The sequence below is a fragment of the Musca domestica genome, unplaced genomic scaffold (assembly GCF_030504385.1).
Source record: "Musca domestica strain aabys unplaced genomic scaffold, Musca_domestica.polishedcontigs.V.1.1 107, whole genome shotgun sequence".
Taxonomy (NCBI): domain Eukaryota; kingdom Metazoa; phylum Arthropoda; class Insecta; order Diptera; family Muscidae; genus Musca; species Musca domestica.
Window position 1 is genome coordinate 1,455,677 of NW_026712125.1, and position 27,414 is coordinate 1,483,090.

Consider the following 27,414-nt stretch of genomic DNA (forward strand, 5'->3'; position numbering starts at 1 on the left):
ATTCAGTACTTTTCGTACAATTCTAGTACAAATTTTCAAAAACCACCACCCTATCACAAACCTACCGCTAACAGGGACCCCAATATAAAATTTCAAAATTCCAGCTTCACCCGTTTGCCTTAATCGAAACTGTTCCAAATTGAGTACCATTTAGTACAGTTCGCACACTTAGTACCTCAAACTTATTTTCCGACCTTGATTCTCAAATCTGAAACATTAAAACTCTTATTCTTTTGAATACTAGCATTTTTCTTGTGCATATTTATTTATATAGTGATCGCAATACATTATTACATATCCCATGGACAGTTGTAAAGTTCGGCTGGAACACAGCTACCCAGTTGGGCGTTGAAATACCAACCATTACCGCAGGTCATAATTTTCGCCATTGTACCGAAACATTGATAATATTTGGTACAATCACCCTCGTATGCCAATCCCTGGCCAAAGGGTACCGTGGCACAGCTGGGCATGCTAACATAACCGTCGTCCTGGGCTTGACACCTCTGTGTTTCCGGATCATAGGTGGAATTGGCCAAGCACTGGGCTACTTCTGGCACCGGATATAGGCACACTACATATTTGGTATTATCTCCGGGATAGGGTAAGAGAGTGCCGATTTCTTGGCCACAACAGATGTTGCCTTGGCTTTGAGATGGGGGATTTGATTCGGTTGTGGTTGGAGTTGTTAGTTCAGTGGTACTTGTTGTGGCTGCGGTTGTGGTTGTAACAGTCGTGGGTGTGGTTGGTAATTCCGTGGTAGAAGTTGGCAATTCTGTGGTAGTCTCTGTGGTTGGTAATTCCGTTGTAGTGGTTGGCAACTCGGTGGTAGTCTCTGTTGACGTTATTTCCGTTGTAGAAGTTGGCAATTCTGTTGTCGTAGTTGGCACTTCCTGTGTAGGCATTTCACTTGTCGTAGTTGGCAACTCACTGCTAGTTCCTATCGTTGTAATTGGCATTTCAGTTGTAGTATTTTGATCGCCTTGACACTCGGATTCCGATGTCTGGGGATCACATACACCCTGTGCCGGATTATAATACGAGCTGCTGGGACATTGTGTTAGATAGGGTTTATCATTTAGGCATATATAAAATTTCGAACAATCTTGGCTGTAGCTATAGGTATAGCCATTTTCTTTGCCATTACAGGGTGTCTGGGGCTGACATATTGTCGGTGATGAGCTATCACATTGGCCGCTCGACGGATTGTAATAGGAATTTGGCATGCAGTTGACTAGGGTGGGATTGCCGTTTAGGCACATATAGTATTTGGAGCAATCTGAGGGATAGGTGATGGTGGTGCCAGATGGTTGATTGGTACACACATTCGGTGGCTTGGGTGTGGTGACTTCCGTGGTAGTACTGGCGGTGGTTGTGGTGGTGGTTGGCGGCTCTGTTGTGGTCTTGATACTGCAATTGGCAATTTCGGGTCGAACACATTCTCCCAGGTCGCTGTTGAATTCCAAACCCTCAGGGCACTCTGTTGCCACAGGTATGGGATCGTGGCAAACAATGTATTTGCTACAGTTATTGGGGTAGGGTACTTTGGTGCCATCGGCTTGACCATAACATGGACCCAGGTTGGGTTTTGGAGTCGTGGGTGTGGTGCTTGTTGTTGGTGTTGTTGTAACGGCGGTACTTGTAGTGATTTCTGTGGTCGTTGTGTCATAATCATAAATACACGAGTCCGAATGGGCCTGAGCGCTACAATTTCCCTGAATAACATCAAAATATTGCCCCGCAGGACAATAGGCTTTGTGTTCCAGATTCTTTATGCAAACAATGAATAGGGAACAGTTGGCCTCATAGGGCAGCAGGGTATAATCCGGTTTGCCGGTACACTCATTCCATGGCATTGTGGGTAGTGGAGGCTCAGCTGTGGTAGTTATTAGACCACAATCCGATTCCTGGGGCTGGACACAGGTTTGGGCCTCCGAACTAAATTGCAAACCCTCTGGACAATAGTATCCCGTCGGTATGGGAGTATTACACACAATGTATTTGGAACAATCATTGGGATAGGCTACCTTATAGCCATTCGGTTTTTCCCAACAAATACCGCCCTGGGGTTTGGGAGTTGGTGTGACGGGGGTACTGGCCGTTGTGCTGGTGGTGGTATCGAAATTTTGTTTACAATAATTTGGACCCACGTCATGGGAACATTGCTGTGTCAGCGGATTGAAATATTCTCCTTGGGTACACATCTGGAGCATGTAGTAACCATTGCCCAGACATTGATAATACATTTGACAATCGGCGGGATAGATTTGGGTATCTCCCTCGGACATGCCCTGACAGATGTGGGTGGGTGGAGCCACAGTGGTTTCATTAGAGGGATAACTGGAGCAGTCGGAACCCTCAGCGGCTTCCAAGGCACATTTTTGTTCCTCGACATTGAAATAAAGGTTACCCGGGCAATAGAATCCAATGGGTATGGGTCGAACACAGCTAATGTATTTGTGGCAGTTGTCGGGGTATTCAATGAGTTCACCTTGGGTGTAGTTGCCACAGATGCCCTGGGAAATTGGGGAGCTGGGGGTTGTGGTGGTGGTGGTTGTTGTTGGTTTCGGAGTGGTAGTGGTGGTCGTAGTGGTGGTGGTGGTAGTGGTTGTACTGGTGGTAGTTGTACCACGACATATATCCACATTATCACTTGGCCCACAATTGCCCGTGTCCGGATAATAGTAATTATTTCCCGGACAATTCATGATCTTATAGGCCCCATTATTCGTACACATTATGTACTGCTTACAGTTGGCCTCATAAGGGAAGGTCGTGCCAAACTCTTGTCCAGCACATTTCTGCTCTGGGCTTAGGGTGGTGGGTTCCGTGGGAGCCACCGTGGTGGTGGTCAATACCTCCTGGCAGGCAGTGGGTGAGATGTCCGGACCACAATTACCCGATATGGGATCATAGTAATTGTTATAGGGACAGTTAAGGACATAATAGGTGCCATTGTTGCGGCAATAGTAGTATTTCTGGCAATTCTCGGGATAGGGGAAGCTGGTGCCCGAAGGTTGACCCAAACACAAATCCAATATGGGTTCCGAGGTAGTGGTGGTGCTGATGATGGTGGTGGTGCTTGTGGTAGGCTCTGGCGTTGTGGTGCTCTCGGTGTAACAAACCTCCTCTCCGGCCTCGTCACACATCTTCATTTGGGCATTAAACAACCAGCCATTGGGACAATCCATCAGCTCCACCTTGGAATCCAAACACACCAAATATTGACCACAATTTCCCTCATAGGGAAAAACGGTATAGTCAGGTTCGTCGCGACACATTTCCTGATCCACGCTGGGTGGCAAGGTGGGTGTAAAGGGCGGCTGAGGCGTTGTCGACAATTCGGGTGTGGTGGTTGACCCAGGTGTACTGGGGGTTGGATAGGGTTGCTCCTCGCATTCCACATTATTGGCATCATCACAAATTCCCAAGAGGCTGTTGAATAGCTTCGACTCCTCACAGTATTCCAGATAGGGACAATTGTGACGACAGCTAATATAGGCTGAGCAATTGTAAGGATATACCAAAACCGATCCTTCTACGAGATCGTCACAATAGTTTTCAAGAATTCCAGGGGGATGAATGCATATTCCAGGAGTGGTTGTGACATCCTCTTCGGTGGTGGTTGTGGATACTTCAGTGGTGCTGGTGATCTCCTCGGTGGTCGTAGTGGACACCTCCGTTGTCGTGGTGGACAGCTCCGTGGTATGGGTGCTCACCACTGGGGTAGTTGTGGGCATTGGCAACTCTACACAATGAGCCGTCTCCGGGGTATCACAAATCAATAGAATCGGATTGAAAACCTTATCCGCAGGACAATAGTCCATAACCGGACATCCTTTGGTACAATTGATATAGACATTACAATCATAGGGATAGCTCATGAGCACGCCATTCTTCAGCTCCCAACAAATGTCTGACTGCATGCCAGGTGGGGCCTCACAATTGTTGCCCCAATCCAAGGTGGTGTTAATGTCGGGCTCCTCCGTTGTCGTATCAGGGGCTATTGGGGTGGTAGTAGTGGTGGTTGGAATTGAGGTCGAGGTGGTGGTGGTGGTTGGACTGGGCAACGGCAACTCTTCACATTGGGCCGTCTCCGGGGTATCACAAATCTTGAGCAAATCATTAAATACCTTGTCGACAGGACAATCGGTCATGACCGGACAACCCATGGTACAATTCAAATAGACATTGCAATTGTAAGGATAACGCAACAGATATCCATTAACATAGTCCACACAAACGTCAGCACTCATGCCAGGATACGCCACACAATTTAGTCCCCATCCACCATCTGTAGTCGGCGGGGTACTGGCTGTAGTGATGCCAGGCGTTGAACTACTGCCACCCGTTCCACTCCAAGGACAATCCACATACTGAGGGTAGTTACACGTTTTCAGCGAATTATCCCACCAGGTACCTGCGGCACAATCCTTTACCGTGGGATATTCACACATACAGACCAAAAATTTCGAACAATCTCCCGGATATGGCACCAAGGCACCATAGGCCTGACCAGCGCAGGCAGCCTGATTTTCCGGACGCTGTTCGTTGTCACAAGTGCCCTTTGTTGTTGGCTTTACATCCTCCTGCGACTGTGGCACACAATTCGACTTGGCATAGTCGACACAACCGCCCCGCACGGTACTGAAACCCATGCCAGAAATGCAAGGTATTTTCAAAGAAATACCGGACAGACAATAGACATAGGCTTCGCAATCATCCGTTAAGGGCAGCAGAGTGCCATCAGCTTCATTTGTACACATCAACTCATCCAAATCGGAGTCAAATGACTCGGTTGCCACAAAGGAGGCCTGGATGGCAATGGCACCCACAATAAGTAGAAGTGGTAGAATTTCTAGAAAGATGAAGAGATTAATAAAAATTAAATAAAATTATAAACTGTATTTTCAAAGGATTGCAAAAATTAATTGTCCTACATAAAGGTGTATTTTAAGGCCATGGGACTGGAAAAAGTGGCCCACACCACAAAGGTCCGTACAGTGGACTGGGTGAATCAGGTTGATAAAATTTTACTCAAATGTATATTATGTCTGCAGGACTTTTGGTATTGAAAATGGGTCATGTAGGTCCAGGTTTTGGTATATACCCCATATAACGGTACCTCCCGCTATTCGGTATTTTGACGATTTTAGCGATATTATTCACCGGAATTGTTTCAAATTTGGTATTTGAAGTTCGTAATGGATACTACAGCCTATGACAGAAAATGTTGTGTACAGGTCCACATCTTCATATAGCCCCCATATAACGGTACCTCCCCATATTCGGTATTTTGATGATTTTACCGACATTATTCATCGAAATTGTTTCAAATTTTGTATTTGAAGTTCGTAATGGATACTACAGCCACCGGAATTGTTTTAAATTTGGTATTTGAAATTCGTAATGGATACTATAGTCGAAGACAGAAAATTGTCTGTGCAGGTCGAAGTCTTCAATAGCCCCCATATAATGGTATCCGCCGATGCAGGTCCACGTCATTGTATAGACCCTAAAATAATGGCTACATTCGGTAGTTTTTAGAATTGTTTACGGATTTTTTTTTATTTTGAAAATTGCCAAATTCGTTCCAAATGGTGGAGGGTATTCAAAGTTCGGCCCGGTCGAACTTATATCTTTTGTACTTGTTTTTGTGTTGTCTTTTCCATATGTTTTTCTCTATGTATTAGTCTCAGTTTTACAGTTCTCATTGTGACGACATAAGTGGCTCTCTCTCACTCACTCGTATTTATAACTACTTTTCACCTTGTTGTTTACATGCATTTGTTTGTTAAAGTATGTAGGTTGAAGACTAGACATACTTGTCTTTGCATTGAAATATTTTACAATAACCAGGATTATTATGATTCCCAAAACTTTCGTATATATGTGAGGAGCAATAAATACGAGTGAGTAGAAGGCCAACTACTTAGTTCAATAGCAGCTGAACAGAGAATAGTTAAATGTGGAATAAATAAAAACTACCTATTGTACACTATAGAGCCAATGGCTTTATAATCCAGTACTGTAATCCAACAGTCCTCAGGCCTTTTTACTTTAGAGTAGCTAATCTCAATTTGAAGTAGCTGGACTCAAGAGCTCTACACTAAAAAATAGGTGGCCCCAGAAACCTTAAATGTGAATAAGCTAACCACTGAGAGCTATACTCTAAAGTAGCTGGCCTCGGACATGTTCAATGTAAGGCCACTGACCTGGCCTCAGAAGACTCTGCTATGGAATAGCTGACATTACAGGTATCCATTGTAAAGTAGCTAGTCTCAAAAATCTTCAATGTAAAGCAGCTGGCTTTAAAGGCCCCTTATCAAAGAGGCCTCCACTACAAAGCAGCAAAGGTTAAATTTACTTGATTATTATAAAAAATCACTTAAAACTTGCAACAATCTGTACAACAAATAGGATACACAAGGTGCGAAAGACCTATTCGCATTGCCATCGTCTCAAATCGGGAATGAGCAACAAAAGCATTTTAAGTTTGCACCAATTTGTACAAAAAATAGGATACACAAGGTACGAAAAATACCCATTCGCATTGCCATTGTCGCAAATTAATTCTCTTCTGTTATTTATGATTTAATAAATTATATTTCGATAGAATATTTTTCGAGGGAATAGAATTACTCGCGGATATCAATGACTTGGCTGAATATCACACACAGGTTCGGGAATGATCTGGAAAACAATTTTAAGTTTTTCCAATTTGTACACCAAATAGGATACACAAGGTAAGAAAAAGACCCATTCGCGTTGGCATCGTGGCAAATTATTTCTCCTCCATTATTTATGATTTAATTAATTATATTTCCATAGAATATTTTCTGTGGGAATAGAATTCCTGGGCTGATAATCACACTTAAAATTCGGTGGCTTTAAATTCGCAATAATTTGCACAAGAAATAGGATACAAAAGGTGCGAAAAAGACAAATCGTCGCAAATTGATTTAATAAATTATATTTCAATGGGAATAGAATTCCTCACGGATATAAATTACTGGGTTGAATATCACACTTGGTTCAAATTCGGGGATGGGCAACAAAAACGCTTTAAATTCGCAACAATTTTCACAACAAATAGGATACACAAGGTACAAAAATAACCCTTTCGCGTTGCCATCGTCGCAAATTATTTTTCTCAATTATTTATGATTTAATAAATTATATTTCGATAGAATATTTTTCGTGGGAATAGAATTCCTCACGGATATAAATTACTGGGTTGAATATCACACTTGGTTCAAATTCGGGGATGGGCAACAAAAACGCTTTAAATTCGCAACAATTTTCACAACAAATAGGATACACAAGGTACGAAAAAGGCCCATTCGCGTTGCCATCGTCGCAAATTATTTTTTCTCAATTATTAATGATTGAATAAATTATTTTTCGATAGAATATTTTCCGTGGGAATAGAATTTCTTAGCTGATAATCACACTTGAAATTCGGAGGCTTTAAATTCGCAATAACTTGCACAAGAAAAAGGATACACAAGGTACGAAAAAGACCCATCGTCGCAAATTAACTCTCTTCTATTATTTATGATTTAATAAATTTTATTTCAATGGGAATAGAAATCCTCGCGGATATAAATTACTATAAATTACACTTTGAATTTACAACAATTTGCACAACAAATAGGATACACAAGGTACAAAAATATCCCTTTCGCGTTGCCATCGTCGCAAATTATTTTCCCTCTGTTATTTATGATTGCATAAATTATCTTTGGAAAAAATAGAATAGAATTCCGCACGAAAATTAATGACTGGACTGAATATCACTCTTCAAGTTCGGGGATAAACAACAAAAGCTATTTAAATTTGCAACGATTTACACAACAAATGGATACACAAGGTAGGAAAAATACCCATTCGCGTTGCCATCGTCGCAAATTATTTCTGCTTAATAATTTATGATCGAGGACAGTATACCCCAGGAAAAAGATTTCCATGGAAATAGAAATCCACGCAGATATTAAAACTTAGGAAAATTTCGCAAAAATACTCTAGAAAAATGTACGTTCGGTGATCTGGATTGATCCTTGGATTAAATTTTTTTTTTAATTCAAAGTTCAGTGGTCCATTGGTCATTGGAAAAAAATTTTAGAAATCCATGTTAATTCTTGGATTAAAAATCTTTTAAGGAATGAATGATTGGTAGTTAAATTCCGGGAAAGAACTTTTTTTGGTGTTTGCAACCACCAAAAAAAGTTCTTTTCCGAAATTTAACTACCAATCATTCACTTCTTAAAAATCAACTTTAGGTTCGAACTTGGACAAAATCTTTTGAAAAAATCCACTTTTGTTAGACTATTGATCCTTCAAAGAATCCTTTTTAGGAATCTACGATTGGTGATCTTCCCAAAAAATCTAGGTTTTTAAACATTTGATTCTTGAAAAAATTCTTTTAGTCTTGGAAAGTCTTTCTAAAAAGATCTCGTTTGGTTGTCTGTTAATCCTTGGAAAAACAAATTTTCTTAAAAAAAAACATGATTTCAAAAATCCTTTTTGAAATCCTAGGAAAAATTATTTTTTCACTTATTTTCCCTTTAAATCTACAAAAAAATATCAGTTCAATTTTAACTTTTTTCAATTAATTCCCACTCAAAGCACAATTTTTATAATTTATTTTATGTGCAACGGATTTTTAACAAATTGTTCACCTTTTGGTATCATGTTTCTGTTTTTATGATTTTCTTGAAATTCAACAATTTTTCATATTCAATTTTACGACGACCGCCTTCGATAGTTTTCTTTTAGTACAATATAACCGATCGATTTCAAGTTTCGTTATAGACTAAAAATATCAAATTAAAATTTTCGTTTAATAAGGTGCTTTCTAGGAAAAAGTGTATTATTTTGGCTTAAGACATCGTTTGATTAATTGTTTATCATTTTCCTGTTAGATTACCGCGCGCACACAATGTGCGGCTACAAGTGGAGCGATAAGTGTTTCAACTAATTTTCGCCGAACATCGGCTATGGACATTATCTATTTTAAGAACATGTATCACAACATTTGTGGCAAATAAATTGTTTTGAGATTTTATTTCCCATTTTTTAATTAATTTAACAAGGTAAGTCATAAATGCGATAAATACACAATAAATGATTTGGCAAAAATAAAAACAATTTTGTAGTAAAATACTGTAATTAATTTAGACAATATTTTTACTTCACAGGTCTCTACTACAGAAACTGACCCAGAGTTGACCTCATTTACTTCTGGTGGTCCTCAAAAATATTGTGTCTTGAGCAGCTGAATTTAGAGACCTCTAGAGTGGAGTAGCTGGTCTCAAATTCTCATTTTCTTCTAGTGTAGGGTAGTGGGTGTTAACATCCTCTACTGTGGATTACCTGGCATCAATTGCTACCTTGAAATGTCTGGTAATCTAGTCCAATTACTATAGAGCAACCTGTCTCAGGGGACTCTTTTAGGGAGTTGATTGTTTCTATTAAAATTTGACTCTATTGTAGAGTAGCTGGCTGCAGAGACCTCTATTGTAGAGTAGCTCATATCACCATCCTCTTTTTTTGAGTTGCTAGGAAGTTGCTAACTGCTGTGTAATAGCTGACTTCATTTGTCAACAGCTGTAGAGTATAGAATTCCTGGTCTTATTTTGGCCTCAAACGTCTCTTTTCTTTAGTTACGGACCTTAGAGACCTCAAGTGTAGAGTAGCAGGCGTTGCTATGATTTAGTTGGTCTCACTATGGTTTGCCAACTTCTCGAATGTATCTAGCGTCAGTTGCCAACTGCTGTAGAGTAGTTGGCCACCATTGCCCACCCCTGTAGAGAGGAGAATACATGACCTTAGTGTTAGCTGACCTTAAAGAACCTCTAATATAGAGTACCTAATCTCGAAGGTCTCTTTTCTAGAGTTACTGACCTTAGAGAACTCAAGTGTAGAGTAGCAGGTGTAACTATGGTTTATGGATATGGTTTAATTGCCAACTTCTCGAAACCAGCTGGCCTCAGTTGTCAACTGCTGTAGAATAGTTGGCCACAATTCCCCACTCCTGTAGAGTAGATAATACATGGCCTTAGTGTTAGCTAACCTTAAAGACCTCTAATATAGAGTAACTGATTTCAAAGGTATATTTTCTGCATTTACTGACGTTAGAGACCTCAAGTATAGAGTAGCAGGCCTTACTATGCTTTAGTTTGCCTCAGAAGACTCTTTTTCGGGCTAGTTATGACATCTATTGTAGTTCAGCTGGCTTCACTGACCTCTGTTGTGGAGTAGCTAATTTCAATGACCTCTTATTTCGAGTTGTTCTGGTGTAGTTGGCCTCTGTTGCCAACTTCTCGGAAGTAGCTAGCCTCAGTTGCCAACTAGTGAAAGGTAGTAATATTTTTCTGGAGAAGTTGGCAACAGAGGGCAATGTTGTCAACTTCTCGGAAGTAGCTAGCCTGATGTAGAATAGAGAATACCTAGAATTAGTCTAGTGACCTTAATAATCGCTTTTGCGGAAAGCTGTCCTCAAAGTCTCTTTTCTGAAATTACAGACCTGAGAGACCTCTAGTGTTGAAAAGCTCGACTTACCATGGTTTGGCTCACCTCAATTGCCAACTACTTTGAAATATCTGGCATCTTTTGAGTCTAATTAATATTGAATAACTTGTCTCAGAGGACTCTTCTTCCGGCTAGCTATCAGAAATTACATCTATTGTAGTTCAGCTGGCTTCACTGACCTCTGTTGTGGAGTAGCTAATCTGAAAGAACTCTTATTTCAAGTTGTTCTGGTGTAGTTGGCCTCTGTTGCCAACTTCTCGGAAGTAGCTAGCCTTTGTTGCCAACTAGTGACAGGTAGCTATATTTTTCTGGAGAAGTTGGCAACATGTGTCAATGTTGCCAACTTCTCGGAAGTAGCGGGTCTGATGTAGAATAGAGAATACCTGGAATTAGTCTAGTGACCTTAATAATTGCTATTACAGAATATCTGCCCTCAAAATCTCTTTTCTGAAATGACTGACCTGAGATACCTCTAGTGTTGAGTAGCTGGACTTACTATGGTTTGGCTCACCTCAATTGCCAAGTACTTTGAAATATCTGGCATCTGGTGAGCCTAATTAATATTGAATAACTTGTCTCAGAGGACTCTTCTTCCGGCTAGCTATCAAAAATGGCCTCTATTATAGTTCAGCTTGCATCAGAGCCCTAAATTGTAGAGTTGATCATCACAAAGACTTCTTATTCCAATTTGTTCTGGAGTAGTTGGCCTCAGTTGCCAACTAGTGAAGAGTAGCCAACTGCTGTAGAGTAACTTTCCTAAGTTGCCAACTGATGTAGAATAGGGAAAATTGCCAACTATTGCAGAGTAGCCGGCCTCAGTTGTCAACTACAATTAAATAACTTAAAAACTGTTGTAAAATAGCCAGGCTCAGTTGCCAATTATTGCAGTGTAGCTTGCCTGAGTTGCCAACTAGTGCAATGTACATGACAACTACTGTAGAGCAGCTGGGACAGTTGTAAACAACTATTGAGTAACTGGCCTTCAAGTGAGACCTGGTGAAGAGTAGCTTGCCTATGTTGCCATTACTCAACAGAAGCTGTACTAAAGTTTTCAACTACTCTAGAACAGCTGGCCTCAGGATAGCTAACCTCGCTCGCCAACTGATGTATATTAGCAAGCATCAGTTACAATTACTGTAGAGTTGCTGACCTCAGTTGCCAACTACTGTAGAGCAGCTGTAAACAACTGACGAGTAACTCGCCTCACCTGAAAACTGGTGTAGAGTAGCTTGGCCAGCTTGTGTGGCCACAGTTGCCAACTATTCTGCCGAAGCTGGTCTCAGTTGCCAATTACTGTAAAGTAACTGTCCCCAATTAAAGTCGTTGTAGAGTAGTTCTAGTCTGTTGCATACTACTGCAGAATAGTTGACCCCAGTTGCCAACTTATGTAGATTAGCAAGCTTTGTTGTCAATTTCTGCAGAGTAGCCGGCATCACTTGTCAAATACAAAAGCGTAGCAGGCCCTTGAACAATGTACCCCAAAATCTACTTATCTCTCTCTCTCCCTCTCTTTTCCTCTGACCCGAGAGAGTGCCTCGAGTAGCCAAGACACACAAAATGTTTTCTCTTTCTCTTTAAGCCTTTATTCTATTTTGATTTTTAAATATTTGTTCGATTTTTGTTGTTGTTGTTTTAATAAATTAATGATTAAATGTTTTGATTTTTTAAATATTACTCGGAAGTTTACCAAGGACACTGATAAAGTTCCTGGGGTACACAGCTGGCCAGTTCGGCATTGAACAACCAATTCACTTCGCATTGCCAAATTTTATTCATTGCTTTTTTGCCAAAGCAAAGATAATATTTGGTACAATCACCGATGAACGGTATGGCCTGACCGTAGGCGACCTCCAAACAATGGGGCATATTTATGAAACCAATATCCGATTTACATTGGCCCGTCTTGGGATCATATTCCGAGTGTGTGGGACATTTAACAATTTCCGGCGAGGGATTGGGACAGATGACATATTCGGTGTCGTCATAAGGATATGGGACATGGCTGCCGGCTGTCTTATTTTTACAAAGTTCTTGCAGGATTGATAGGCTGGGATTGGGTGTGGTGGGGGTGGTAATTGGTGGAATAGTGGGTTGTGATGTAAGGGGCGATGTGGTTGTTGGGGTCGTAACTGGAGTTTCCGATGCCGTAGTTTCGAAAGTTGTGGTCGTGGAACCAACTGTTGTGGTTGCAGTTTGAGTTGTAGGCTCTTCTGTTGTCGAATCTCCTGCTGTGGTATTTGTTGTAGGACCAGCTGTTGTGCTCGTAAGTGGCAACACTGTCAGTGGAATGTTCACTGTAGGATTTGTTGTATTGACAGATGTTGTGGTTGTGCTGGGATAGGTTGTGGTGTCAGTTTCTGTCGTAGTTTGAGATGTTGTGGTTGGAACTGCAGTTGTTGTTTCAGGGGTTGTGGTTGGAGCTGCAGTTGTTGTTTCAGGGGTTGTGGTGCTCTCCGAGGTGGTAGTCTGAACTGAAGTTGTAGTTGCAGGTGTTGTGGTTTGAGTTGTACCTTCAGATGTTGTAGTTGCAACTTCAGTGGTGGTCTCTGAGGTTGTGGTTGGAGCTCCAGTGGTAGTTTCAGAGGTTGTACTCTGAGCTACGGTTGTTGTTGCTGCGGATGTGGTTTCAACCTGAGATGTTGTAGAACCAGTTGGAGTTGTAACCGGCAGAATATTTGCCGATGTTGTCGTCAAAGTCGATAATGTGGTGTATTCATCCGATGTACTACTCGATGTTGCCACTGTTGTACTGGTCGTTGATGTTATCACACAATCCGACTGATCATAGGGTACACATATACCCAAGGCCGTACTATAGCCCTTACCAAACAGACACGGTATCGGTAGAGGCATTTCGGCCAGACAATAGATGAACATTCTGCAATCACCCTTTATCGGGAAGGAGGCGCCATCACGCTGAGAGTAGCAAATACTCCAACTGAAAGTGGAATCGGCCGTCGAATCGGTATTCACGGAACTTTGTGTTTCAAAGTGCACTACATTCGATTTCTCATTGGCACAGTCCGACTGTGAATATTGGACACAACCACGAGCCATGCTACTGAAACCCATACCGGAGGGACAGTTGATTGTAAGGGCTTTTTGGCTCAGGCAATAAATGTAGCTGCTACAGGTATCCGAAATTCTCAGCAGAGTTCCGTCCGCCTTCGAATAGCAAAGGGTATCGCTGACAAAGCTATCAGCCTTCAGAGTATCCACAGAGAGGGCCATCAGGGCCACAAAAAGGAGAATACTTACTGGAAAAAAATATAAAAAAATATTTTTTTATTTCCAATAAAATTTCAAAACCGCTTTTTTTTCTTCTTCTTCAAAAACTACCTTTCTCCATTTTTTCTTAATTTTTTTTTTTTGGAATTCTAATTTCGATTTTTTTCACTTCTCCAGAAATATTGTTCTTTGCCTACAATTTCTCCAAAGTTTCGTTATAGACTAAACGTTTTGGAATCATATGCCAGCCATTTGTAGGTTTCAACACAAAATGAAATTGCCAAAAAAAAAAGAACTGCACAAATAATTTGATTGATGGATGGCGGCTTAAGATTTCGTTCGATGAGTAATCTAAAGGAAGTAGTAATGTGGAGAGTCAATAGTGTGTCACTCATGTCGAACGTTCAATTAGTAACTTATTCTCGAAAGGTCTTAACGGAATGTCACACGACAGCAATTTTGGGAAAATCCCCCAAAGAGCGCCATTTGTGGCGCCCAATAGTTGAGTTGGATTAATAAAAATAATTGTGAATCTAAAAAAAGTTTCATCATCCACAAAACGGTTTGGCAGGGAAAACCTCGCGGGGAAGGTAGAGATTTCTATAGAAAACTGTGTGGAGACCAAGGTTTTCTATCCTAGACACCTGCAGGTACACCAAGGTTTCCTATCATAGAAACCTGGGTGGAGACCATGGTTTCCTTTCATAAAAACCTGGGTGGAGACCAAGGTTTCCTTTCATAGAAAACTGGGTGGAGACCAAGGTTTTTTTATCTTAGAAACCTGGGTGGAGACAAAGGTATTCTGTCAGAGAAACCTGGGCGGAGTTCATGGTATTTTGTCAGAGAAACCTGGTTGGAGACCAAGGTTTTCTATCATAGAAACCTGGGTGGAGACCGAGGTTTTCTATCATAGGAAACTGGGTGGAGACCGAGGTTTTCTATCATAGGAAACTGAGTGGAGACCAAGGTTTTTTTATCATAGAAACCTGGGTGGAGGCCAAGGTTTTCTATCATAGAAAGGTATTCTGTCATAGAAACCTGGATGGAGACCAAGGTATTCTGTCATAGAAACCTGGGTAGAGACCAAGGTTTTCTATCATAGAAACCTGGGTGGAGACCAAGTTTTTCTATCATAGAATCCTGGGTGTAGAGCAAGGTTTTCTGTCACAGAAACCTGGGTGGAGACTAAGGTTTGCTATCATAGAAACCTGGGTGGAGAGCAAGGTTTTCTTTCATAGAAACCTGGGTGGAGATCTTGGTTTTCTATCCTAGACCCCTGGGTGTATACCAATGTTTTCTATCCTAGAAACCTGGTTGGGGACTAAGGAATTCTGTCATAGAAACCTGGGTGGAGACCAAGGTTTTCTATCATACAAACCTGGGTGGAGACCAAGGTTTTTTATCATAGAAACCTGGGTGGAGACCAAGGTTTCCTATCATAGAAACCTGGATGGAGACCAAGGGTTTCTATTACATAAACCTGGGTGGAGATGAAGGTTTTCTATCATAGAAACCTGGGTGGAGATCAAGGTCATAGGAACCTGGGTGGAGATCAAGGTTTCCTATCATAGAAACCTGGGTGGAGACCAAGGTATTCTATCATAGAAACCTGGGTGGAGACCAAAGTTTTCGACCTTGACTTTCCATTGAGAACTGTTAACCTGTGTAAAAATGACGTTGCACAAAGAAAGGAGATTTCCACTACTTTCATTTTTTTTTTGCAAAAGCTAATTTATTTATTTTTTATGAATGTCTTTTGCTTATCAAATTCTTATCTCTCTCCCCTACTTAGACACTCACTCGATCATACTTCATTGATTCACTTAGTTAACATTCTATAAAAACTTAAAGAAACACCAGACCGGACAACAGCATTCGAGTAGGTGTTAGCAAGGCAAAATTAGTAAGTATGTAAATATAAAACAATTATTAAGTTTTTTTCTTTTTTTCTTTGAAATATTGATGAGGTGTGTTATTAAGGCCAGGTTGATAACAATATCAATATCGTGAATGGGCCAAACATGGGAAATGTGACGTATTACAGGCTATTTTTTTCTCTCCCTCTCTCTCTCTCTCCAAAACCAATTGATAAGATTAATTTAGTTAACACATGTTGTAGAACGGGGAAACACCCGGAAATGGAAAGTTCTATTTTTAACACGTCCCCTGTCTTACCAAAAATAGTTTTGTAAAATATATAAATTTTTTATATTTATTTATTTTTTTTTTTTTTTGCATTACATAGGTGGTTTGATTGATCGACATGTTTTCCCACAATTGAAAAATGCCGCCAAATGTGATTTGAAATCGATCACGCGTTATCTAATTAGCTTTAATTGAAAATAATTACAGTTATTGTTTCCATGGGCATGTATATAATATAGAAATGTATGAAAAAATTTAAATATTTATTGTTTTCTTTTTTTATTATAAAGCCAAACTGTGATAAAAATAATTTAATGGACTTTGGCCAAATTCAAAAGCAATTAACGACAAAAATATTGGGAATTGGTAGGGAAATTGGTCAGGCAGAAAATTTAAACTTGGATTTCAATGATAGACTGGATTTCAAATGACATTCCATGCCCTTCAACAAAGTTCTCAATGGAAAGAGGTGGTCTTCACCAAATGTTCTAGGGAGGATAATGGAAAAAGTTTGTCTTCAATAATTTTCTTTAAGAAAACCTTCGTCTGGTTTCTATGATAGAAAACCTTGGTCTTCACCCAGTTTCTATGACAGAAAACCTTGGTCTCCATGATAGAAAACCTAGGTTTCTATGATAGAAAACCTTAGTCTCCACCAAGGTTTCTATGATAGAAAACCTTGGTTTTCACCCAGGTTTCTATGATAGAAAACCCTGGTCTTCATCCAGATTTCTATGATAGAAAACATTGGTCTCCATGATAGAAAACCTTGATTTCTAGGATAGAAAACCTTGGTCTCCACCTAGGTTTCTATGATAGAAAACCATAGTCTCCACCAAGGTTTCTATGATAGAAAACCTTGGTTTTCACCCAGGTTTCTTTGATAGAAAACCTTGGTCTCCATCCAGGTTTCTGTGATAGAAAACCTTAGTCTCCACCCAGGTTTCTATGATAGAAAACCTTGGTCTCCACCCAGGTTTCTATGATAGAAAAGCTTGGTCTCCACTCAGGTTTCTATGACAGTAAACCTTGGTCTCCACCCAGGTTCCTATGATAGAAAGCCTTGGCCTCCACCCAGGTTTCTATGATAGAAAACCTAGGTCTCCACCCAGCTTTCTATGATACAAAACCTTGATCTCCACCCAGGTTTCTGTGCTAGAAAGCCTTGGTCTCCATATAGGTTTCTATGATAGAAAATCTCGGTCTCAACCCAAGTTTCTATGATAGAAAATCTCGGTCTCCACCAAGGTTTCTATGATGCAAAACCTTGGTCTCCACCCAGGTTTCTATGATAGAAAATCTCGGTCTCCGACCAGGTGTCTATGTCAGAAGTCCTTAATCTCCATCCAGGTTTCTGTGATAGAAAACCATAGTCTCCACCCAGCTTCAATGATAGAAAACCTTGTTCTCCACCCAGGTTTTTATAATACAAAACCTTGATCTCCACCCAGGTTTCTATGATAGAAAACCATAGTCTCCACCCAGGCTTCTATGATGCAAAACCTTTGTCTCCACCCAGATTTCTATGATAGAAAACCTTGGACTCCAACCCAGCTTCCTTTGATGGAAAATCTTGGTCTCCACTCAGCTTTCTATAATAGATGACATTGGTCTCCACCCAGCTTTCTATATTAGAAATCCTTGGTCTCCATCCAGGTTTCTATGACAGAAAACCCTGGTCTTCACCCAGATTTATATGATAGAAATCCTTGATCTCCACCCAGGTTTCTATGATGCAACCTTGATCCCCACCCATGTTTCTATGATAGAAAACCTTGGTCTCCACCAAGGTTTCGATGGTAGAAAACTTTAGTCTCCGACCATGTTTCTATGATAGGAAACCTTGATGTGGTAAATCTGTCGTGCCGCGTACCATCGCTCATTACAGTGATACTGGCAGCGTAGCCCGACGTCATGGAAGTGGACGGAAAAAAATAGCAACATCAGCAGAAATGGTTCGAAAAGTAAAGAAGAGACTTGATCGAAACCCCTCGTTGCAGTGGCCGAGAAATGGCTCATGAGCTGAACATATCGCAATATTCCATTTGGCAAAAGGTGACCAATTCGAACAAATCTAAACATATTCTAAAATTTGATGCTATTTCCGACATAAAATTTAAAAAAAGAATGTAAACGTAATGGCGTTTGACTTTGTTACAGTTTTCTTATCTCACCCTATATATTCGAAAATCTTGGTCCCAAATTTCATCCCAAATCTGATGCGCACAATTTCCTATGGAAAGTTATTGATATCCCAAAGAGAAGCCAAACAATTGTCCATGGAGAATTTCAATTCCCATTAAGCTTCGCCATATGTAGCCACAATTTTCAAAACAAAATTCCAAGACTTCGTTAGAAAGGACTCTTAGCTTTCTCTAGAAAATTTCAAGACTACCTAAGAAGAGCTCCCTCTTCATTATACCCTCCACCTTGGAAAGGAGGGTATATTACCTTTGTCATTCCGTTTGTAACATCTTTAAATATTCGTCGTAGACCCCATAAAGTATATATATTCATAATCAGCATAAAATTCTAAGTCGATTTTACGATGTCCGTCTGTCTGTCCGTCTGTCTGTCTGTTGAAATCACGATACAGGCACGATACATTATTTGACGTAGAGCGCCAAAATTTAGTAGAGCAATTTGCATTGCGTCTAGGATGGTTGGTATTGAAAATGAGATATATCGGTCCACGTTTTGGTATAGTCCCCATATAATGGTACCTCCCGATCTTCAGTATTTTGATGATTTATGCCACATTTTTTCACGGATTTGTCTGAAAATTGGTATTTGTAGGTCATAACGGGTTCCAGCTCCTGTGGCCAAACATTGCATGTATAGGTCCACGTTGTGGTATAGCCCCCATATAACGGTACCTCCCGACATTCGGATTTGTAGGTCATAATGTATGTATAGGTCCACGTTTTGATATAGTCCCCATATAAAGGTACCTCTCGATATTCGGTATTTTAATGATTTTTGCCATATTTTTTCACGGATTTGTCTGAAAATTGGTATTTGTAGGTCATAACAGGTTCTGGCTCCTTTGGTGAAACATTGCATGTTTAGGTCTACGATTTGGTATAGCCCCCATATAATGGTACGTTCCGATATTCGGTATTTTGATGATTTTTGGCACATTTTTCCATGAATATGTCTAAAAATTGGTATATGTGGGTCATAATTAGTTCTAGTGTTTCCATTACCCTAAGGTGGAGGGTATTAAAAGTTCGGCCCGGCCGAACTTAATTTTTTTTATCTCACCCTGTATATATGGCATGCCCTATATACGAGGCGTTTTTTAGGCGTTACATATATAGACGTCTTGGCCGAAAATACATTTCTTTCCGTAGATTTAGAAAACGTGCTCAAGTTTTTCCTGTAATAAGAGACCCAATATGGGCCTGCTTTTGAATAATTTCTCTAAAAAACCCTTCTCTTTTACTACCCAAATTATGTTTTCACAATCTTTTCCCGAGAGTTTGGAACTAGTTTTATGTTTACATGTTGTTTAAAGGATATAAAACACATAACGCCTGAAAGTATGCTTTAATTTTTAAACTCTGTAATGCATTGTTGAAAGAAGTAGCTACAAATCTATGTTTAGATTATGATCCTCTGTAGCTACGATAAAATCTTTGTATTTCCTAAAGAAAAAAATTACATGAACACCTCTGGAGTTGTTTACCTCGTGGTCCAACCTGTTCATTTATCACGTTGACAATGCTAATGAAGCAATTCAATTCAATTCAATTTTATTTATCCAATAACTATTTTCTAAGGAACATATAATACAATTTTTGAGATATATCGTAGTGATTTACAGCAATTAAATTTCATGTAATAATTTATAAATAAGAGCACTAGATTTTAATTGATTTATAGGAAAAAGGATACAAAACCTATATTTGAACTACAAAATAGATTTCAAATATAATTAGAAACTATATTGATTAAAATTGATTATATAAATATAACAAATTTTAATACAATAAATTTCAAATTGATAATTTTAATTTGTCATATAAAATATATTAAAATTCTTCTATACATTCTCTTATCTTAGAATAACGAGATGTCGAAACTTTTATAAAAAATTTATCATTGAGGCGTTTTATGAAATCGGCGAATAGTTCATATCCTGTTTCTTCATGTAACGTAGAGGTAGGAAAATGCCAGTTTTTGTCGTATATTATCTTCAGGCATTTATTTTGAATTATCTGGAACTTTTTTATATGCGATTTCGCAGCTCTATACCAAATAGGGGACCCGTACGACAGAATTGGCCGTATTACACCTTTATATAATAAATTTTTGTTTTCCAAGCATAATTTGGATCTTCTATTAAGGAAGGGCCATAAGGCTCTAGAGGCTTTTAACGCCTTCTGGCACGATGATTGGACATGATATTTAAATGTCAGTTTTTTGTCCAGTGTTACTCCGAGATAATTTATTTCATCGGCGATGCTAATATCATTTCTATAGAACCGTAATTGTCTTCTAGGAATTCTTTTTGGAGACTTGTTGAATGGGAATATTATTGCTTGAGTTTTATTATAATTCAATTTGATTTTCCATTTGTTGAAATATTTGTTGCACGCCATTAAGCTTAACTCCATTTTTTTAAGGAGAGCCGATGTTAATTTACTAGAAGATATAAGTGCTGTATCGTCTGCGTAGTATGCAGTATCAATTTCACGAGGTGGTTTGAAATCCGATGTATAAATGGAATATAGCGTAGGAGATAATATGGAACCTTGTGGAAGTCCAGCTGGAATTTTTTTAAATGAAGACCTACTTTGGTTAACTGCAACAGCATATGATCTATTTTTTATGAAATGTGCAATAATTTTACAGAGGTAGATGGGTAAATTAGCCTTCAACAATTTATGTAGGAGACCATTGTGCCACACTGTGTCAAATGCTTTTTCTATATCAAGAAGAATTAATCCGGTTGATTTTCTTCTATTTTTGTTTTTAAGTATTTTGTTTTTTAAACGGACGATTTGGTGGGTAGTGCTATGGTTTTTCTTGAACCCGAATTGGTTATCAGAAATTATATTCAATTCAGTTGCATGATTCAAAAGTCTTGAATGAATTATTTTTTCGTAAATTTTACCCAAATTACTTAGTAGACTAATGGGTCTATAACTCGTTGGATCACTAGCAGGTTTATTAGGTTTTCTCACTGCAATGACCTTTGCCTCTTTAAATACGGAAGGAAAATAATTGAGTCGCATAGAATTGTTAAAAAGATGAACAAGAAGTTGTGTTGCCTTCTCTGGTAGATGCTTTAGTACAAAGTTGGGTACTTTGTCAAAACCTGGTGATTTTGACGGCTTTAACAGGGAAATAATATCTATAACTTCATTATTTGATATGTAGGTTATATTCTCTATGGACGGGGGTACAGAGTTTAACTGTGATGCAGATAAGTTAACAGTGTCATCGACGGAATGGCTAAACGAAGAGGTAAGTATATGTGAATTACTGAATGATTTTGCAAGTAACTCCGCTTTTTCTGGATCCGTAATTAATTTTGTAGGACCATCAAAAAGATCAGGAATAGTATGGTTCCCTTTGTTTCTCAAGGATCGACTAATCTTCCAAAACCTTTTATCACCCGGTTTCATATTTTCTAAGAGCTTTGACCATTTCCTGTTTTTATATTCGTACAATCTCTTATCTATATGTTTTGTGAGAAATGAGGTGTACTGACCATAATGATTATATTCTGAGTTGTCCCGAGCTCGGAGCTGCTTTCTTTTGAATTTTTTCCTTTGTCCAATCAAATATAATACATCCCGCGGAAAATTATTGTAACTTTTTGGAACGCATTGTGAAGTTGACATATCTCTGGCTTTTAGTATAAGTTTTATGAATTTTTTAATCTCTTTATCTATAGCAGTTTCGGATCCATAATGATCTAACGTCAAGTTGATACTATTTTCAATTATGTTTTGGAACAAATTCCAATTCGTATGTTTATATGAATATGGAGTAGCATTTTCTTTCTTAACATAAGCCGAAATTGCACAGAGAACAGGGCGATGATCAGATGGAATTACGTAATCCATAGATGTGATTGCCATCGGAATCGTTAAATTGCTTAATACGATATCTACTGTGGACGGATTGCTGTTTTGACGATGGGGGTACAAAGTGGGTTTGTCCGGATAATACACAAAGTAGTTCTGTAGCTGCTGCAAATTGTTAAGAGCACAACCGGCGGTGTTGTTAGAAGAACAATTCCATGAGCAATGTTTGGCATTAAGGTCGCCTATTAATATGAAGTCAACATTATCAGGAGTGAGACGTTTGATGTCGTTTGTAAAAGAAGATGCAAATCTAGGTGAATATGCTGTTGTTATTATAACCTTTCTGTTATTCACAACAATTTCAATTGAAAGGTTTTCTATTAATTCAGTATTGATGATCGGTAATAAACGGTGGTTTACATTTTTGTGTACCAAAATTGCAACACCCCCACCACCCCTATTTTGTCGGTCATTACGATAGATTTTGTAATTTTCAAAATATGGTCTGTGGTTTTCTTTGTAAAATGTTTCATTTAGTCCGGCTATGTGAACATTATTTTCTTTAAGAATATTTTGTAATTGTAACATATGAGAATATGAAGTAATACCGTTGGCATTCCAGTGTAAAATATTTAATGTCTCTATGCAATTATTTAAGATCATAGGCATATCTTAAAAGAGACATTACAATTTGAATTTGTTGTACTTTGGACGTACATCTGCACAGGTCATCAAGAGAAGAGGAAAAAATGTTGAATAGTTCATCAATGTTAAATAGATTGGGACATTCATTTCTTACTGCCGAGGCATAGGTTGTTGAGTTGTTGTTGTTGTTTGCAAGCAACGGCGAAACATGATGTGTGTTGTTTATATTTGCTGAGGTACGTGCTTGTCTGGGACGTACAACTGTGTGCCTATTTCTCTGATTTGCGGTTACTTTTTGTCTTATTTCTATATATTTTTGGCGCATAGGACAATTAACATCATTCGCGGCATGATCCGATCTTGGTTGACCTGCCTTTATACAATTAAAACAGGAGAACACATGGGGCCGTTTATTATCTTTTGTAAGAGGGCATTCATCAGTTCTGTGTGCTTTTGCACAAGTCATACAATTTGATTTCCTATTACAATGGTCACCACCATGACCATGCATCTGACAATTCCAGCATATTGTAGGTCTCTCTGATTGTTTTGGTTTATATTTTTTCCAAGTTGCGTGGATTTTACAAATTAGTTTAATATTTTTTAAATTATTGGGGTTAAAGGATTTCCTATTAAACTGAACCTTGTACACAGCGTTATCAGCACTACTAAATCTTGTTTGAACTTCAGTTACAGATGCTGGAGGTAGGTTGTATGCTATGAGATCTTTTATGATTTCATCTACATTTAACCTAGGGAGACCGTATAGGAAAGTGGTATACAGCTTGTTTGATTTTGAATTAAACGTGTGGAACTCAATCAATCCTTCTTTTAATACCTTGATGCAGAAATCATATTTTTCCTGCGTTTGCGGAAATATTTTTGTGCCGATGGAAGTGCGTTTGTAAGTACATCCGTCTCCGGTCAAAAGTTGAATTTCCTTCATTGATACATTTACATCCGCTACAATAGGGGGTGGTTTTGCAAATACCTTGGAAGAATTTAAGTTGATATTCGACTCGGAAAAGTCAGAAAAGTCATCCATATCAGATAATGCACTGTATCTGTTGAAATTTGAACATGATGGTTGGCATTCGCAAAAATCAATAGCTGATGATAACAACTAATTTTTGAGACGCCATATATGATTGCTCTATAGTATGGGGGAAGGGGGTCCGTGGGGGCTTGCGCTTTTCTCATTTACATTTGGCAATTGTCTCGTTTATTGTTTTGTTTTGTTTCAAGATATAAATATCAGTAATGGTAGAATTGTCTCAAGAAATCAATTCTCAATCACAAAAGATAAACTATCTGTTTACAAATAGCTGGGAACATGAATATTAAATGAGTTCTTTTTGTATCATCCTGTAGCATCAATGATTGGTAATGCTGCCACCGGAGCTAGGGTGGTATCACGAAATGCGTTGCTCCCAACACCCCATATAAATGTTGACGAACTCTCGTCTAAGCAAAACAATTGTAAATCCAACGTTTCTCTTACCCAACATGACAGCTATGCTGTTAATAATTTGTCTGATTGCCGCCACCTATGGCCTGCAAGCATCGGCGGCCGAAGTAAGCCCTTGTTTGAGTTTTACAGCTTAAACCACAAAAAAAATACTCAAGAAAAGTTTAACATCTCGTATCTCCTTAGGCCAATGATGAGGCTTCCAAGACCCCGGTCACAATTTCCTTATGTTCCGGCAAAGATGGTGTTATGGTGGCCATGCCTGGTTCCTGTTCCGGTTTCTTTTTCTGTGTGGATGGCAATGCCATTGCCAGTTCTTGTGGCAGTTTCTATCATTTCAATGCTGATCTGGCTATCTGTGATCATCCCCTGAATGCCAGGTGTCAAGAAAATGATCCAACCATATTGGAAGCATCCACCGACATTGAAGCCAATGACATCTGTGCCAAGGCTTCGCCAGGTTTTAGCTTTGGCAAAAAACAATCTTGTTCCCTATACTATGTTTGCTATCAGAAATATGCTGTGCGACGAGTTTGTCAACCCCAGAAACATTTCAATTTAATCGAACGGAAATGCATGGACATCGATAAGGCCCAGTGTAGCTATACGATTCCATTGCCGATGAATGCCACAGCGGCGAAGGTTACCAAAAAACCGAATCAATTGATGGCATTACCTACAGGTTCCGTTCCAATGTCAACGGCACCCGCCAAGGGGCCAACGAACGTTGCTGGCCACCGCCAACCACCTTTGAACATCAAACGAACCCGTGATCTGTCCGTTTTATGTTCGGTCTTCAAATCAAATCGTACCCTGCCGCACCCCTACGACTGCAGCCGTTTTATCTATTGTCTACAAGGGAAAGCCCACACCATGGCCTGTCCGAAGGGTTTGCATTTCAGTAGCAAAAGTTTGCGTTGTGAGTGGCCTTATAATGCGAACTGCCAAGCGAATGTTAAATAATTTGTTCTTCTAAATAAAAATACAACAAAAAACAAAAGCAAAATACATTTTTAGAAAAAAATATCTTGAGATTTGCTTTAACTTGAATATTTTTTGGGAGGCATACCTGATTGGTTTAGGATTGAAGATTAGTGGTAATAAAATCAGCACTTTTCGGAGGTTTTTTTTATAACCTCCACCATACTATGGAGGGTATATTAACTTTGTCATTCCGTTTGTAACTCCTCGAAATACTCATGTCAGACCCAACAACGTATATATATTCTTGATCAGCGTAAAATTCTAAGTCGATTTAGCGATGTCCGTCTGTTGCAATTACGCTATCTTTCGAATGAATTGATATAGATGGCTAAAATTTTGCACACATGTTTATTTTTCAAGTAGGCAGATTAGATTCGTAAATGGGTCATGTAGGTCCTCGTTTTCATATAGCCCCCATATAACGGTACCTCCCGATATTCGGTATTTTTATGATTTTAGCGTCATTATTCACCAGAGTTGTTTCAAATTACGTATTTGGAGTTCGTTATGAGAACTACAATCTGTGATAGAAAATTGTCTATATAGGTCCAGGTCTTCGTATAGGCCCCATGTATCAGTACCTCCCTATATTCGGTATTTTGACGATTTTAGGTACAATACCCATCGAAATTGTTTGAGATGTGGTATTTGAAGTTCGTAATGGATGCTACAGCCTGTGACAGATAATTGTCAATGCAGGTTCAGGTCTTCGCACACCTCCGATATAACGTAACCTCCCTATATGCGATATTTTGACGATTTTAGCTACATTATTCACTGTTTATTTCAAGTTTCAAGTTTGAATATGGCAATGGCTTATGAAAAACAATGCCTATGTAGGTCCACGTCGTATAGACCCCAATAGATGGCTATATTTGGTATTTTTAAAATTTTAACAGAATTTTTTAAGAATTTTATTTTTTGAAAATTTTTAAATTCGTCCCAAAAGGTGGAGGGTATTCAAAGTTCGGCCCGGCCGAACCTACTGCTTTTTAACTTGTTTTTTTTTTTTGGTGAGGGAAGGGAGCCTTTTTCAGATTTGATTTAACTTGGAGAGTTTTTGGAAGGCATATCTGGTATCGTTTCGGATTTGGGATTAAGTAGGTAAGAAAATCAGCAATTTTCGTACACGTTATAGTACCTCATTATCTTAAACCTTAACCCTAAACACTTACCAAAATTTACTTTGCATACGGAATTGCGTATATTTTTGTACACTACATAGTACGGATATCCAAAAAAATGTCCCCGGACTAACCCATGCTTACACTCGAGGAAAAATCTACAATTTCAACTCTATTCCCAGACTTATGTCATACCCATAGTTCCTTTTGAAGATCTGCATAGAATCACATTTTGAGTCAATTTATGCATGTCCGTCCGTCTGTCCATCAGTCTGTCCGTCTGTTCATGTATTTTTGTAAACAAAGTACAGATCGCATTTATTGCCCGATCCAGATGATAATTTGCACAGATCATTTGATTGGCCCTAGGACGATCCCTATTGAAATTGGAGATAATCGCTCAAAATTTATATATAGCTCCCATATATATCTTCCTCCGATTTGCTTTTATTGTGCACCAAACGTGTAATATCAGCCCGAATAGTATGGAATTTTGCATATACACCCAAATTAGGCCTAAAAATAACTATGCCAAATTTGATCGAAATCGGTTCAGATATAGCTATAGCTCCCATATATATTGTTCATCCGATTTGTTATTTTTGTCCTCCGCAGCCGTAATATGCACTCTGCAACAACAATATTTGGGAAAATATATCAAATACAGCTCAGAAATATCTTTGCCAAATTTTATCGAGATCGGTTCAGATTTGGATATTGCTCCCATATATAACTTTGTCCGATTTACCTTTTATTGTGCACCAAACGTGTAATATCAGACCGAATGGTATGGAATTTTGCACGTACGATCAGATTGGACCTGAAAATAAGTATGCCAAATTTCATCGAAATCGGTTCAGATATAGCTATAGCTCCCATATATATTGTTCATCCGATTTGTTATTTTTGTCCTCCGCAGCCGTAGTATGCACTCTGCAACAACAATATTTGGGGAAATAAGTATAGAAAATACAGCTCAGAAATATCTTTGCCAAATTTTATTGAGATCTGTTCAGATTTGAATATTGCTCCCATATATATCTTCGTCCGATTTGCCTTTTATTGTGCACCAATCGTCTAATATTTGTCTAAATGGAATGGAAATTGGGACTTACGACCGAATCGGGTCTAGAAGCTAGTGTGTCAAATTTGCTGAAGATCGGTTCAGATATAGCTATAGCTTCCATATATATTGTTCATCCGATTTGTTATATTTATTACCCACAACCGTAATATGCACTCCGTAACA

The 27,414-nt window shown here is 39.0% G+C and overlaps 3 protein-coding genes across 3 annotated transcripts; 1 reads left to right on the top strand and 2 right to left on the bottom strand.

Annotated features, from left to right (window-relative positions):
• Positions 1 to 225: 225 nt before the first annotated feature.
• On the bottom strand, positions 226 to 8,836 carry LOC101899061 (mucin-2). The gene is made up of 2 exons (XM_005183518.3): positions 8,682 to 8,836; positions 226 to 4,858 (listed from the first exon to the last, which is right to left on the bottom strand). The coding sequence occupies exons 1-2, from the start codon at positions 8,692 to 8,694 to the stop codon at positions 291 to 293; spliced, it is 4,581 nt and encodes a 1,526-aa protein (XP_005183575.2). The 5' UTR covers positions 8,695 to 8,836; the 3' UTR covers positions 226 to 290.
• Positions 8,837 to 12,187: 3,351 nt separating this feature from the next.
• On the bottom strand, positions 12,188 to 13,897 carry LOC101898714 (uncharacterized). Its single transcript, XM_005183516.3, has 2 exons — positions 13,873 to 13,897; positions 12,188 to 13,790 (listed from the first exon to the last, which is right to left on the bottom strand). Exons 1-2 carry the CDS (start codon positions 13,880 to 13,882, stop codon positions 12,217 to 12,219), a joined length of 1,584 nt encoding a protein of 527 aa, XP_005183573.1. The 5' UTR covers positions 13,883 to 13,897; the 3' UTR covers positions 12,188 to 12,216.
• Positions 13,898 to 24,027: 10,130 nt separating this feature from the next.
• LOC131805752 (probable chitinase 10) lies at positions 24,028 to 25,065 on the top strand. The gene is made up of 2 exons (XM_059129325.1): positions 24,028 to 24,164; positions 24,244 to 25,065. Exons 1-2 carry the CDS (start codon positions 24,036 to 24,038, stop codon positions 25,018 to 25,020), a joined length of 906 nt encoding a protein of 301 aa, XP_058985308.1. The 5' UTR covers positions 24,028 to 24,035; the 3' UTR covers positions 25,021 to 25,065.
• Positions 25,066 to 27,414: the final 2,349 nt, after the last annotated feature.

Excerpts from the sequence above, each read along its gene's own strand:
- LOC131805752 (XM_059129325.1), top strand. The coding sequence starts at position 24,036 with ATGTTGACGAACTCTCGTCTAAGCAAAACAATTGTAAATCCAACGTTT. Across the intron at positions 24,165-24,243 it reads TGCAAGCATCGGCGGCCGAA|GCCAATGATGAGGCTTCCAA; the intron begins GTAAGCCCTTGT and ends GTATCTCCTTAG.